The sequence below is a fragment of the Amphibalanus amphitrite genome, unplaced genomic scaffold (assembly GCF_019059575.1).
Source record: "Amphibalanus amphitrite isolate SeventyFive unplaced genomic scaffold, NRLGWU_Aamphi_draft 001268F_arrow, whole genome shotgun sequence".
NCBI classification, from domain to species: domain Eukaryota; kingdom Metazoa; phylum Arthropoda; class Thecostraca; order Balanomorpha; family Balanidae; genus Amphibalanus; species Amphibalanus amphitrite.
This window is the reverse complement of record NW_024882761.1, coordinates 97,211-112,706: the sequence shown is the minus strand read 5'-3', so window position 1 is coordinate 112,706 and position 15,496 is coordinate 97,211. Positions and strand designations below refer to the sequence as shown.

Here is a 15,496-nt window from a genome sequence, read left to right as displayed (position 1 = left end):
GTTTGCCGACTCGCCCCATGGAGATTACGTCGGTCATTGTTGTCTATCTGGGAAAGAAGGCGAACAAGAAAACTAATTCAGATGACTAATCTTTATCAGTCTCTCTCTCTCTCTCTCTCTCTCTCTCTCTCTCTCTCTCTCTCTCTCTCTCTCTCTCTCTCTCTCTCTCTCTCTCTCTCTCTCTCTCTCTCTCTCTCTCTCTCTCTCTCTCTCTCTCTCTCTCTCTCTCTCTCTCCATCCCTCTCTTTCTCTTTCTCTCTCTCTCCCCTCTCTCTCTCTCCTCCCTCTCTCTCACACTGCTAGGCGAAAAGGCTAAGAAGTTATGCAAGCAACGCTTTGCAGGTAATGCAATAATTTGTTTCTCAGCTATTTTCGGTGAAAAGGCGCTTCTCATGCTAGCTCCAACGAATTGAACACAACTGCTTGCAACGCCATAGCATCGTGATTGTGTGCCTACATAACACATGAGGCACATGCGTGGAGCCCGCTTCACCGAAAGCATCTTTCCAACACCACCATAATGTCATATCATATACCGCAACGTCAAGCGCAATATATCGTAAATCCGCAGGTCAACTCAAGATTACCAGTATAGCGCCTTTTGGGGCGACTAACGGAGCGAGCGAGGGGGTGAGTCTTGCACGTGCGAAATTTCGAGGGGGTACCTCCAACTGACTTGTGCACGGCACCCTACTGACCGGTTTCTAGCGATGTGCCAAATTTGAGCACAATCGGCCCAGCCGTTCTCGAGATCTGGGAGCGGCACCCTGCACGTGCGCACATGCAAAATGGGTCCCAACTGACTTGTGCACGGCACCCTACTAACTGGTCCCTAACCGTGTACCAAATTTGAGCGCCATCGGTCCAGCCGTTCTCGAGATCTGGAAACGACCCCTGCACGTGCGCACGTGCAGCAGCACCCCAACTCTGGCACATGGATATGCAGTGCCTAGTGGGTGCCTACCTTCATGCCAACTTTCAGCGCAATCGGCCAAGTAGTTACCGAGATATTGCAACAATTACAAAACTGACACCTCTTCGTTTTGCACGTGGCACGTGCATAAGGGGTCACCCATATGCATCGGGAATAGTCCAATACTTGGTAGAAGGAATGAAGCTACCCTGCAAAAATTACCGCGTGTAAATCGGTCAAGTGGTTGCTGAGATATAAGCCTCGCAAAAGCGTCCGCACGGCCGGCCGGCCGGCCGGCCGCTCATACTCAGAAATTTCCGTTAATCTAAGGAAAGACTACGCTCGCTTCGCTCGCTCCGTAACTAGGTCAACTATGCCGTGATTTTGAGCGAGTTTGCCTCCTCACCAGGGAGGCACCGGTTCTGACGTCACACGAAAATATCAGTCGGCTGGTTGTGGCACTGCCCCCTGCCGGCGCGACTGTGCTGCCACCTAGCTAAGCCTAGTCAGCCTAGGACGGGACGGTTTTACTTTTTCTCGTCGAGTGGGGCAGCTTGCGACGCACTCGGTCGACATAGTTAGCTGTGCTGCAAGTGCAACATACCCCAGATTCGGAGTCTCTCGGACGGCCAATCCTGTTCCATAACCACAGCTAAGTCCCCGCTGACCTTAACCAGGATTGGCCGGACGACGTTGAATCTTCGTAGTTCGAGGCACCGAACCCGGGGATAGTCTGTCGAAGCCTTGGCGGCTGAAGAAAGGCTAGACATATCTCATTTGATTTTGGCGTGGCCAGCCTCACTTCTGTAGTTTTGTTTCACAGCATTCCACGTCCTATTGAGTTTCCGGTTGCGTAGTACACGACCGCGTACAGGAACTTGATGTCTTTTAGATACATCACGCAATGACAAACATTTGGCAGCATTTACATTTGTTGCCTGCATATTTTGGTGAGGAAAAATCACTATCGCAGTAGTACAATCAAGACATCCCACAAAGGATCAGAGCTAAAGCAGCATTATTAACCAAAAGTGTATTGCATTGATCACCAGCATGTTCGTAAAATAAAATATACCACGAATAAAGATGACAATCAAGCCGGACCAGGACACTTATAACAAACATGAACGCTAAAGTGGCAACAAAAATGAAAGAGAGAAGATGAATCTGCCCTTCGCAATCGTGAACCTAAAATAAAACTTCAAATATACAACAGACCACTGTGCATTAAAAGAACATGAATATACTCGCTTTGTCGTCGACAAATAGGTAATGGGAACATCCTGCCGGCCCAGCCAAACAGCGCGCCCGCCTTCGAGTAGGAAATAGCAGCGGCCGCAGAAGTGGCCAACAGATAACTACCACATTGTTCGTCACGCCGCCTGCACTGAAACGTAACAGCATTAATGTTTGCCAGTGCTCTGGCGAGGAACATGATTGATACAGTTATATGAAAGAAAAACATTGACCTTATTTCTCGAGTCTATAGCAAAATTAATGCAAAGTTACCTTTTTATTTACGTGATATTTCGGCCAACAGACCATTATCAAACGAAAGAAAGAAAAATGTCAATGTCAGAACAATGTCAGAAACGTAACAGCTATTCAATCGTGAAATGTAGCTATCCATCCAAAGATGCTGCACTACACCAGCACCACCGCACAGTTAGCAGATAGGTACGGACCGCAGGTCCTGGTCTCTGTCTCTTCCGAGTAGGGTCTCCGGACCGGTCAACAGCGCCACCATCTCCGCGCGGTAGCTATAGCACAGCTCTCCGGCCGGGGCCCGCAGTTCCTCGGCCTCTTCGTCCAGTCAGACCAGCACGGCTCCCGCCCAGCGCCTGAAGACTCCGCCCTCCGCAGATCCGTCCGTCCAAAGCCGGACAGCACACAGGGGCAGGAACGCGAGGTGAAGCGTAGCCACGCTTTCCCTTTCCGCCGCCGTGGCCCCAGCCCGTATCGGGCACACGTCCAACCGGAAAATGCCGCCAGCCGTCTGTTGCCACGGTGGGATTCTCGCTCTCGCCCAGGCCTGGCGGCCTCGCAATCTCCAGCCTCGGACCGAAGACAGGCGCGCCGGTGTCGAGGCCTCGGCGGTCGCGCGCAGGGGGTCCCCTGATGGCAGACCCAGCGCCCTCCCCAGCAGCCTGGCAGCCAGCGTCCAGCTTCGCTCCTCCATAGGAGTAAGTCGGGCTTCCGCCATTAGTGCGTGGCACGGTGTTAAGCGCGGACACAGGTGATGATGCGGCCGCCTCTCGCAGTCCTCGCTCCAGGAGATTCACGTGCGAGGGGGCGGCCGCCGGCAGCCACGCGACGGCAGCGTGTTCGAACGCCCCTCGGACGTAACCGATTGGTCACCGTACTAAGGGCACCATCGTCCAGGCCCCAGCTATTCAACCAGGTCGACGGCGCCGTAGCCGTCAGAAGCTGGTGGTCACTCGAGCCACGCCACAGAGCTCACGCCTCAAAGCGGTTGGCTCTCCGGTCCTCGGCATCCGGCATCCGCAGTGATTTGGCGTAGCCAGGACACGTGAGATGCTGGCCTCAGTCATAACCGGAAAGCCTGTAAAAAAAAAACAATATGTGATTGACAAATGGAAATATATTGTATGCATAGAGTTGAGAAATCATGACGCACACTGCATTGTGGTGACAGTAGATAGTTTAGTGCGATTGGCAGAGGAGGGACTTATTGTAAGAAAACAATAAACAATTGAGGCATTGGTTTGGTTTTGTAGGTAGCCACCTACCCTTCTCATATGAATCTGGATGATTTGTACCATTAAGAAAAAAAACAGGCATAGGAGCGGGGGGGGGGCATGCCCCCACTTTTCAGCTATGCTTATTTTTAAAGTAAAATATTTATTTTTCATTTAAATTCAAAACTAAGAGCAAGAAATGGTTCGGCAAGGTGAGATGAGCACGAAACTGCAAAGAATTTGTTCATAGGGGTATTGGGGTCAACATTGAAGTGACACCAAGTGACATTGAAGTTCTCTGCCGCCCCCACCCCCCACACACACACACTTTACATGAGGTTCCTGCGCCAATGGAAAAAACACATTGCATTATGTGCATCAACACTTAACCCTTGCACTTAGAGAGGGCCACAAAGCCCACTATAAAGCCCACAAGACACCACCTGAAATCAAAGCATGACAAATGATGGCATGTAGGCACCTGACCTACTATAACCTACTGAACAAAAAATACCTCATATATCAATATGTATGTGTAGATAAAGTATGAATGGTAGATTGATACCAAGGCTGTTTAGTAGGTTGTAGGTATGCTGAAAGGATGAAAGATGGGTATTTGTTCAAAAAATATCTGATCTGCAGTTCATATGAATATGCAACATGGGGTTAGGTAAGGTTTGATTTTTGTTTTGTATTTGTATCACATGTAAATATCATATCTGGATTCAAGATGTCAAATAGTGTAAGAATGTACAAAATGTATGCCTGAAAAGTGAATCAGACTCTTTCTGAACATTTACCAAAAGTTGTAGGTTAGTACGCGAGGTTAGGCTAGGGTAGATTGTTTTTTATCTTCACCATAGTTTATCTACACAGAAACCAACAAACCCTCGTCCAGACATAGGTAGGCATTGCAAATCGTCAAAAAGTTAATATTTTTCTGCTCATCAGCATTTGACCAAAATAAGGGTTCTAGCGTGTCTGGTTATTTCAGGTTATGTTAGGCTATATGTAGGTGAGGTTTAAACTTAAACAAGCTCTGAGACATATACATATATGGGCTTCATCTGAGATTAATATTGAGCTAGGGCTCTGGGTACCCACCTTCCTGTCAGGCCATGATACTTGACACACCATCTTGCTGTCTGAGGCGGCCCAGGAACCAGCTCAAGCAATTACAATGAAAGTCAACAGTCGTGCGGGCATTACACCACTCCCCATTGAAATATGACATCAAGTAATTAGTTAATGACGATAATCCCGCCCCCACAAATCTTATGAAACACATTGACCTTTGAATATTGATATTCCGAAAAGAAATATCCGTAATAATTTAAAGCGAACGTGTTCTTACGCAGCTGTGACATAAACTGCGCATACGAAAAACACCCGCTAGACCAATTGATGGCAAATACCTGTTGATGAAGAAATACTTGTCTCCCATTGGTCCGTGAACACAATCTGCAGGAAACGCAGCTTAAACTACAGCAAAATTTTGCTGGAAAATCTGCAGAAAGTAAGAAAAATGCAATTTAAACATATTTAGCCAATGAGTCTGGCCAATCTGTTGATATATTCCGATAGATATTGAGCACGATCAGTCATTTTGAAAGAATTACGGTCCGACTCTCTTTATTTTTAAAGCAATGACGCATAAAAGAATTATTGAAAAATTGACAAACATATTTTCTTGGAGGAAAAAGTGGGACTCGCGTTACATTAAAAATCAAAATTAATACACTGATCGAGACCGCGCTTCCAAAAGTATTTATCAGTGCATTTTCGCATCGAATCTCTCCAAATCATGAACAAACTTGGGCAAAAACAGCAAGATTGCCTGTTTTGCCAATTCACATATTTTCATATTTCAGGGCATTTTTAAAGTTGATGGCCAATGTTTTCAAAGTCAACATTTCCACAGGAAAAATTACAGCTATTTTACTTTCAAATTCATCCATTTGTAGAGTCCGACTCTCTCTTGTTTTCTCGCAGTTTCCGTTGTGCTCTGAGAGAAACGATCATGTGTATCATAATCGTTTGGTTCACTTCAAGACTGCAGAATTTGCACTTGCATTTTCTACCGTGTGGAAGATCAGAGGGAGTCAGCTAATTTATGACAGAATGTGCTTAAAAAATGACTGGTGAATAATATCTTTTGTCAGTGTCTGACAAATATTTATATTTTAAATCACGCTCTTCAGCTGTCAAGTGAGTTCCAAATGGCCTAAATTGTCAGCTGTTTATCATCCTAGGTCACCTCAAGGTCACAGACGTCAGCTGAAGAAAGTGGTGACCATTGGCCCTGTGTTGAGCGGACAAACCGGTGTTACCTAGTATTCTATGTACCGTGCTCCTCACGGAGATTAGTCTAACTCACGGCCAATGTCCTAGACCATCATCTTCAGCGCATTTTACAGTGTCAGCCGGCCTATCTGATTTTATCCGTCTATTTTGTCGGATGTCCCCTCTGAGTGGTGTGACGAGCGAAGATGACATGTTTTCCTCAGCGACAAGGCGTGATGAATTTTTAGAATGTTCAAAGCAAGGGTATGTTGAAATATAAGGATATGGTAAAAGCAATTTGAAAGGATGATGGGTTCTTGGAACTATGCTTGACACATTTAAAGTCAAATGTGATTTATTTGGAGTCAGATCGAATAGGTAAAGGAGGCGGGAGTGTGGACAGCTCAGCTAAATTTTTCACCGGTGACAGAGCAGTAAAGCTGCTTTGTTGACATTTCAAATTAACCAGCAGCGACAATAATGTTAGGTGGTGACAATTTTATAGATAATATGCAGCCATAAGTAGCCTATTCATTGACAATTGTCGCGCAACGACTTTGGCCATGTCTGCTGGGCCAATGTCACATACCTATGGACCTTATAATATCGATCTACATGTGGTTCATATCCAGATCATTTCAGAGATACGAGTAATTCAGACTCCAGAGTCCAGGGTACAGCGATCATATATTCCGACCTGCCAATAGTAATGAGATTCGATGAGATCACAGAATACAGATCAAACACGCTGACCTATGCACGTCTGCGTGGAACAATGCACAACACGAAGAGACATCTAACACTCGCCGAAGTGGTATAATATGGACAACAAAACAGCATAAATAATCAGACATAGAGGACGCTACAACCATTCTGTAGATGTCGCTGTCTGGCGTATCAAATCTTGTATAGGCCCTGCACGCTGGCATCTTGCTGTCATTCCATCGCGATATTTGTTTGCAATCCATCCATGAGACCTTCCAAAAGACGTCCATGTGGCTCCAGTATACCAGTAGGAAGGCCAAGGTCGCCTGGACTACCCAAATATGAGTGCTATTGATGACAATTACAATTTATTGCGAAACATCTTACCAAACCAAATACCGACCAAACCCGCAGAATACCTAGGTACTATCAAATATGTACTGCCCATTTGACTGTTTGGAGAAACTTTGAATAAATTTAGAGCATCCAATTATGTGCTGTTTAACCCTCGCCCATATTGGGGGGTCGAACGGACCCCCCCCCCATGGTTTTTCGCGAATAACTCGCGTAAAAGCGGCCGATCGCGACGAAACTTTCAGTACTCTCGCGTTAATCAATTTTACACCTACTCTAAAACTTTCATGACCCTGACCCAAATGACCTTTGACCTATGACCTACTTTTCCAGACAATGTTTGGCCGAAATCGCGATTCGGTGTATGTCGGCTCGCATTAGCCGCGCGTTTGCGGACTTTTCGTGGTTTCAAGCGTTCAAACATGTGATATTATCTTGCCCCCATGCATTAGGGTGGGTGTCAAGGTCACCTGAAGGTCAGGTCAGGTCAGGGGCGTCGTTTTGTATAGGCCTGGGAGTGCCCGAGCACTACCAATGTTCAGCTGAGCACTACCAATGTGTTGTTGAGCACTACCAACATTTTTCTTCACTTATTGAGAAAATTGCATTCAAACATGTCATACAAATAAAATGAATGAGGTTCTTATGTATAAAATCAACATGATAGCAAGTAACTTCAATGGTAAGTGGTAACTATTGATGAAAATCTATAGACTTACTCCACAAGTAGATTGAATTTGAATTGGTTGACCAATTCAATCTTCTTGTAGCGTACCTAAGTCCATAAATTTCCATCAATACCTAGGTATCATTTTCACTTTCCACATCATGTCATTACGTCAAGTAATTTCAAGTTATGTGGTACCTACCTACCTACCTACCTACCAAGTTTCACAATAGTCAGGGGCGTCGTTTTGTATAGGCCTGGTAGGGCCCGAGCCTTACCAATGTTTATTTGGGCCCTACCAATGTTCGCTGAGCCCTACCAATCTTTTGTCACTTATCAGTTGATAAAAAATCAAAATAAACAGATAAGCAAATATTAAATAAGCACATATGCAAGTACATAAATAAGGTTCTAGCCACAGTAGGTGCATGTAGCTGACAATGAGGTTTCACGTGTCTAGGACTCCGGTCCTTAAAGGAAATAGTTCACATTTTAACATGGGTTTTGAACTGGAATAGCAGTTCCGTAGCTTGGGCTGAGACGAGCATAAATCAGGAGCTTTTACAGCCCAACGATCACCCTAGGCAAAGATATTCTATTTCTCGTCCCGAAAAATGTGTCTTGCGTTGAGGATGTGTGCCTTGCATATATTCGCATCCAGTATGAAACGAGCATGGGTCCCTAAAATTCTTCAGAAACTAGAGAAATTATCTACGAGAACTCTAGAGAAATTCGCTCCAGTGAGGCGCTCCAGTAACATAGCACGAGCAGATCGCCCAAATGCCGGTGGCCGCGATAATTTCTCTAGTTTTGATGAATTTTCGGGACCCATGCTCTTTTCATACTGGATCGCGTGTGCCTTACAGAAACTGAGCAGTTCTTCCTATATCAAAAATATAGAAAATAATCTTTTGTTGTAAAAAGGTTTTATTTTCTTTGCTGATCATTTTGAACATAAAAAATCACAAATCCATTGCAAAAAAATAATTTCGTGAAAGTGAACTATTTCCTTTAATGGATTTTAAAAGGCTCGAAAACGCAATTGGTTATAGAGGTCCATAACTGCCTCTGAGTCCCGCATACCACGCGACCGCCCCTAATAGACCCCGATCCGTCTCCACACCAGCCGCTGGAGGCCCTACACCGACTTCGGAAGGTGCCGCGGTGCTCCAGAATAGGCCATAGGTATATTGATTTGAGTGGGTGATGCAGCCTGATTCCCCAGGGTTCAACGCCAGGTCATTACCGCATCAGACCCCGAAAACTGAAGCTCGTAACTACGAGGGGCATTCAAAAAGTTTCGGGCCGAACAATGAAGGAGTTGGAATTTTGGCCTGCAAGGCGGTGTGTTAAATGATGTGTTATTGGGATGTCCACTTACGCAAATTAAGTAAGTGGCCATTAATTAAGTCTCTTCTGTGATTGATTCGGGCTTCTATTCGTAGCATAGTTCGCCATTTCGGATAGGATGGGTGACGCCCAGAAGAGAGCAGTGATTCGTTTCATAGTAGTTAGTGCATGAGAAAAGGCACCAAGCGTTAACCCTCGCCCTGGGCATTTTTCATAACACGGCCTGGCAGGGGGAGGGGTCGATGCGACCCCCCTCCGCTCGTCAACTTTCCAAAACAGGGGCACACAATTGATGATGTGCGTCCATTCGATAAACATCGAGGAGAGGCTATAGGGAAGCTGACGTAAAGTGTGCACCTGATCCGCGACCACGCACCTGCGTACATGGGCGGGATGACGAACAGTGAAGCGATGAGCTTCGAGTTGTTGTCGCATCCACTTTTTTCTCTCCGAACCTTGCACACTCTGGTTAGTGGTTGCCACCTCTTCCCCAACATAAGAAAATTAGCAGCGGCAACCTCGCTAACAGCAGGGAGACGAAATCAGCCGTCTTGGACGTGCAGGATGGGTCCAAAACCCACTTGGTTATGGAGGCCTTGAGGGCTCTCGCGAAGCGCTGCGCGAAATGTGTTTGTCTTAACGGTGTTAATTTGAATAAATGAACTTTTTGGTCTAATGAGTCGATGCTGTATCTCTCTGCTCCTTCATGGTCGGGCCCGTAGCTTTCTGAACGCCCCTCGTACTGTCATCCTTTTATTTTGGCAAGCAGGTCTTTCTAACTATCGTTGTGTTTCCAGTCCTCGTTAGTTGTCGAACCCTTCAATTGGCGTGGGTCTTCAAAACTGTTCCTGGCCCCGCAGCCGTCTTTTTTAGACGGCTTGGGCCCTCAAAGCTGTTCCTGTCCCCTTTCAGCACAGCCGTCCTTTTAAGTCGATGTGGGCCTCTTTCAGAATGGCGTGCATTCCTCCGACAGTTTTGTGCATGGCGTCCGGTGTGGACCCAGATTTCCAAAGTTTTTTTTGTGTTTTTTTTTAGATTTCGGTTAGTCTTGTCAATGACCAGGGCGAAAAATAAGTGGCCGAAATCCGATGAGAAAGGCAGATTTGGGGGTACCCTACCTTGTAAGCCCCGTCATATATGGCCAGCCGCCGCCTTTGGGCACTACCAATCATTTTCGGAAAACGACACCCCTGGGTCAGGTCATTGACCTTTGATGACCTCGGTTCATTTTTTCGAGTTTTACATGTTTCTAGGCCAGTTTTTGGAGCTGAATTTGAATTTAGCAACCATATGAACATTTACGAAGTAGTTTTGGTTCCTTCGTAACATGTTACGAAGCTGTTAGAGGCGGTTGACACCTACTAGGAATACCCGGCAGGACCCCTACTGGTTGACCTGACCTGACCTGACCCGACCTGGACTAAATGCATGAAGACATCATCTGTGATCAAAACTAACATGTTATTCGTGATCCGGTCCCGGCGAGGGTTAAGAAAAAAGCACAATTTCATAAACATTAGCATTGAAATACCTAATCAGCGAGGTGTTCCGAAGATTTAGTTCAAAATGAAGTGTGCATCGGTTTGTTATTGGTGTCCCAAGAAGGCTGGTACCCGATTGACATGTACCGCGCGCCTGATTAAAGCTCTCGCTACCTTCCGCTGGACTACACTGTTGTGTGCACCGTAGAGCGTCATTCTGCAGTCGTATGCAGTCGTCGCGTTTCAGGCCAACTGCGGTTCACGAGCGAAGCGGGAGGGGCCGGGCTCGGCTGTGCTGGGCCGCCACCCAAAGGTCTCCGAAATTCCGAATGGTCTGCACAGATCACTATCAACGTTACAAGTTGCGCATAGCTGGAATGTGAATTCTGCCCATTCAAAAGCCCAAGATTTCAAGGAGATTCAGGACCAGGAAGTATGGGAAATATGTTATATAAAAAGCTACATAGGCTGTAAGGCTATCAGCATATCTGGGCAGTAATCGCCACGCCATGTGTGGATCGCCCATGATCGTAAATACAATACAATACAATACAATACATACTCACAGCATCAGCGCCTCATGAACAGTATCGGGTTCACTCTCGTGGGGAGTCCCATGTATAGCCCTTCATTCTAAACATATCGATACGGGCCTCGTTTCATAAAGCGAGTCCGTAACTTACGCCGATCTTTGGTCTTGTATTGCAAGTGCATGTGAAGCGATAAAGTTATATCCCCCTTTCCCTTCTGTTCTTGTTAGAAGATGAACATATTCAACGATTCAAACTATCGTCATCGCTTCACATGCACTTGCAATTCAAGACCAAAAACCGACGTAAGTTACGGACTCGCTTTATGAAACGAGGCCACGGTTTCAAATTCTGCACCACATGACATGCCAGGAAACGCCCCCTGGCCTCCCGGGCTGCAGAGCCGTGCAGTGTGTGTGTATGTCGTTTCCACAGACCGCATCTGAAGGTCAAAGGGTATAACATCTGCAGCGCTCCAAACAGCTACTGTCAACAACCGTCCGCGATGCTGCCTCGTTATGATACCGTTATCGTCCGGTGTTCTCCGAAAGTAAAAACAGCAAACAACACCATGACGTACCTGCATGTTTTTATTTTTTCCATACCTGCTACATTGTATGATTAAATCGAAACATCCAGGCATTTAAACGGCACGTGCACTGTGCCACACTTTTCAAAGCTAAGCCATGTGGTTCAAGGCAGCCCCCACCAAATCTTCAAATGGCATCGTCATTTTGCTACTGATGACGCCATCCCTAGCAACCAAGCGTCCCTAGCAACCAAATGCACCTTCAGCAAACGATTTTAAGTAAACTTAGGGAGGAGTCAAAGAAAAGAGAAGCTCCTGGGGTCTAGTGAGATCCGGATCAATATCTTAGCGGCTGAAGAAGCTGCTGAATCGGAAGGCATATAGCATCATTGACGAAAATTAAGGCTCTGTATGAAGGGTATTAATTGAACCTTTTTGTTTTGTTTTATGCTAAATAGCTGATAATTATACCGATGTCTGATATTGACTGGTGTTGACCGTTTGTTATCTCATGCACCAATAACTTACCTTTCTTCTGACTTCTTAAGATTTTGCATTTGTATACCTTGATGTCAAAATTTAAAGTTGGTCTTTAACGGCGATTGGCAAAAATCTTTGGATATCATTGGACATGTTTATGTGATAGTAACACGATGATCATCATTTCTCAATCCACCGAAACAAAGAGCGAAGGCTTAGAGTACAGCCTCCTCCAAGAATGTACAGCTGAAGCCCTTCCCGGACATCCCCATCCCCACCCCAGGCCAAGTGGTTCGGTGACACTCAATCTTAGCGGCTATCCCTCGATCGAACTTTTTTTTTTTTTTTTTTTTAAATATCCTATGCAATTTTATTGACAGTACCAATATAACAGAGCGTCAATGCTCAGAGGACAGACTGAGAGCAGAGGCTACAGTTCGTGAACAGAACCGGGCCAGCTAGGCCAGACAAGTCACACCGGTTCTCGAAAAGGCGGCATTCTGTTCAAATTCCCAGATGACGGTGAACTACACAGCGCATCTCAACTTTCGGCATAGTGAATCGATGGACACACGCAAACGCGCTCACATTATTATGTGTCACTGGGAGGTACCGGCGGCGATCTGATAAATCAACCTACAGAATTACTCGGGGGCAGACCGCGGGCCGGAGTCGGGCCGGGCGCCTGTCCTCGGCACAGCGGAGGGCCGGCCCCGGTACCCGCCGGCAGCGGCCCGCCTGAACGGCGCCGGGCGCACAGACCCGCGCCGCCAATCACAATCACAACTGAGACACTCGGTGCGACGAGCTCACTGCAATCAGACCCGGACAACACGAGCGGAATCCAACGACCAATCGTAACAGTGGACGGCTCCGGCCAGAAGTCGGGCTCTGTGTAACAGGCGGGCGCGCCGCAGAGCCACGCTCCGCCGGTAGCCGGCGGCCCTGAGCGCGGGGAGCGGGGGACACGCGCGCCGGGCGGTGTCGGTAGGGGGGGGGGGCGGTGAGGGCGCTGCTCTCCTCGGGCGCGGCCCTCCTGAGACAGGGCTGGGGCCGCGCCGTCATACGGCGTCCCGCCGCGCACGGCTGGACACACGGCAGACGCTCCGTCACCGCCCAATCAGCTACTGGGCCGGCAGCGGCGCACAGGCGCACCGGCCGCCGGCCCAGTAGCCAGCTTAACCTCAGCAGCCGGAGGACTTGCTCTCGGCGCCAGACTTCTTGGTGACGTTCATCGTTGTGAAGTTCTCTGACACGGTCGGGTGGATGCCGATGGTGGCGTCAAAGTCCCACTTGCGAGCGCCCAGCTTCATGGCCACGGCGTAGCCCTGGGTGATCTCCCCGGCGTTGGGCGCCACGATGTGGAACCCGACCACCTTGTACTCCTGGCTGATGCAGCAGACCAGTTTGGCGTAGGAGCCGTTCTCGTCCCGCTGCGCCACCGTGTGCTCCAGTGCCGTGAAGTACTGGTGGTACACCTCGATGTCGTCCTCTCCGAACTGGGCGATCGCGTCCTCCTCAGAGAGGCCGATGCAGCCGTACTCCATGGGCGTGAACACGGTGGTGGCCACGTTCGCGTAGTCGGTCAGGATGGAGGCGTCGTTGACGAGCCGGCGCGCCAGCAGACGGCCGGCCTGGATCGCCACCGGCGTCAGCTCCGGCTTCCCGCTCACCACGTCTCCGATGGCGTATATGTTGGAGACGGTCGACTTCTCGTCCGGTGTGCACACCACCTTACCGTCCTTGGGGCTGAGCTGGACGCCGACCTTGTCCAGTCCGATGTTGTCTGTGCAGGCGTCCCGGCCAATGGCGAACAGCACCGTGTTGTACTCGCCCTCCACCACCTCGCCGTCGGTGGTCTTGGCCAGCACCTTGACTCGTCGCGGCGGTCCCTCCTCTATCAGCTGCAGCTCGGTGGGCACACACTGGCGGATGAACTTGACGCCGCGCTTCTCCAGGTGCTCGCCCACCAGGTTAGCCATCTGCTGGTCGAAGCCGCGCAGCAGAATGGACCGCACCATCACAGTGACGTCCAGTCCGAGGCCGCGCAGGAAGCCGGCGCACTCGAGCGCAATGTAGCTGGCCCCCACGATCAGCGTCTTGCCCGGCGAGTGCGGCAGCGAGAAGATGTCGTCGCTGCTGATACCGTACTCGCGCGCGCCGGGGATGTCCGGCAGGCGAGGTCGGCCGCCGGTGGCCAACACGATGTATCGGGATGTGATGGTCTTCTCCTTGCCCTTCTTGTCGACAGTTTTGAGCGTGTGTTCGTCGACGAACTGGGCGTAGGCGTTGAGGTAGGTGACGCGCTTCTCACGGAGCTGCACCCGGTAGCCCCAGTCGAGGGAGCCGATGTGACTCTGCACGGCCGTCACCAGCTTCTCCCAGTCGTGGGTGGGTGTGTTGATGGACCATCCGAACTTCTGGGCGTCCTCTGCGGCCTCTCCCAGCAGCGCCGCCTGGTGCATCAGCTTCTTGGGGATGCAGCCGACGTTGACGCACGTGCCGCCCAGGCCCCACGTGGTGCCCTGCGGGGACGGTTTGACGAAATCACAGACGGCCACTCGCGCACCCTGCACGGCCGCCTCCTTGCTGCAGGCGAGGCCGCCGGAGCCGCCGCCCACCACGACCACATCGTAGTCGTGCTGGGCGTCTCCGCCACCTCCGTTCAGCAGCGAGGCTAGCTTACCACTGGAGTGGGCCTGCAGGGTGTCGTCGCAGCCGCCCACGTGCTCTCCGTTGACGAACACGTTGGGCACGGTGCTCTGGCCTGTGCGCTCCTTCAGGGCATCCTGGAGTGCCGGTCCGTCCTCAACTTGGTCGAGCTCCAGTGCTCCGTAGGCGATTCCATTTGTTTTAAATAACTGCTTCACCTTGTCACAAAAGGGACACCATGACTTGCTGAACACGGCAACTTTGTTTTCTTTAATAAAAGTATCAACTTGAGCAGCTGCACCGCTCCCCGGCGTGGGTGCCATGCCGCCCACCCAGCAGGACACGCCGCACAATCACGCGCACCCGACACGCGCCACTGCTGACTCGAGAGTCCCTCGATCGAACTTGATGACACCGCCGCATTGTATATCGGTACTTCAAGAAATACCTTTAAATACGATAACCACATAGCTATACCTACCTAAAAACTCATTAAAAACTACAAAAAAACATCACACAGCCATTTGTAGGACATCACGCAAAACACTTAAAATCAGGGCATTGACACAAGTTTGGCTATCCTTGACATGGACATATTTAGTCATAATAATGAATGAAAGGCTATTAACCCGCGGGTTATGTGGCCTTGAGCCCGCGCGCCTGCGGGGGCGGGGATGGGAGTGCGTCCCCCAGCGTCTCGTAAACTTTTAACTTAATTAAGAATAAATTAACTGAATAAATCCCCCTTTTGATAATGAGGGAATAGCCATGCCAAATTTTGCGGCGCTGGTGCGCGGCCGCGGGTTCACTGAAAAAAAAATGAAATGAAATGAAATAATGAAGGAGTGAAGGA

The 15,496-nt window shown here is 49.0% G+C and overlaps 1 protein-coding gene and 1 long non-coding RNA gene across 2 annotated transcripts; both read right to left on the bottom strand.

Annotated features, from left to right (window-relative positions):
- Positions 1 to 1,784: 1,784 nt before the first annotated feature.
- On the bottom strand, positions 1,785 to 4,915 carry LOC122371660. The gene is made up of 2 exons (XR_006254773.1): positions 4,717 to 4,915; positions 1,785 to 3,476 (listed from the first exon to the last, which is right to left on the bottom strand). It is a non-coding gene; the product is annotated as an uncharacterized LOC122371660 (long non-coding RNA).
- Positions 4,916 to 12,324: 7,409 nt separating this feature from the next.
- On the bottom strand, positions 12,325 to 15,043 carry LOC122371659 (thioredoxin reductase 1, cytoplasmic-like). Its single transcript, XM_043348121.1, has one exon. The coding sequence runs from the start codon at positions 14,964 to 14,966 to the stop codon at positions 13,176 to 13,178; it is 1,791 nt and encodes a 596-aa protein (XP_043204056.1). The 5' UTR covers positions 14,967 to 15,043; the 3' UTR covers positions 12,325 to 13,175.
- Between the last annotated feature and the right edge of the window lie 453 nt (positions 15,044 to 15,496).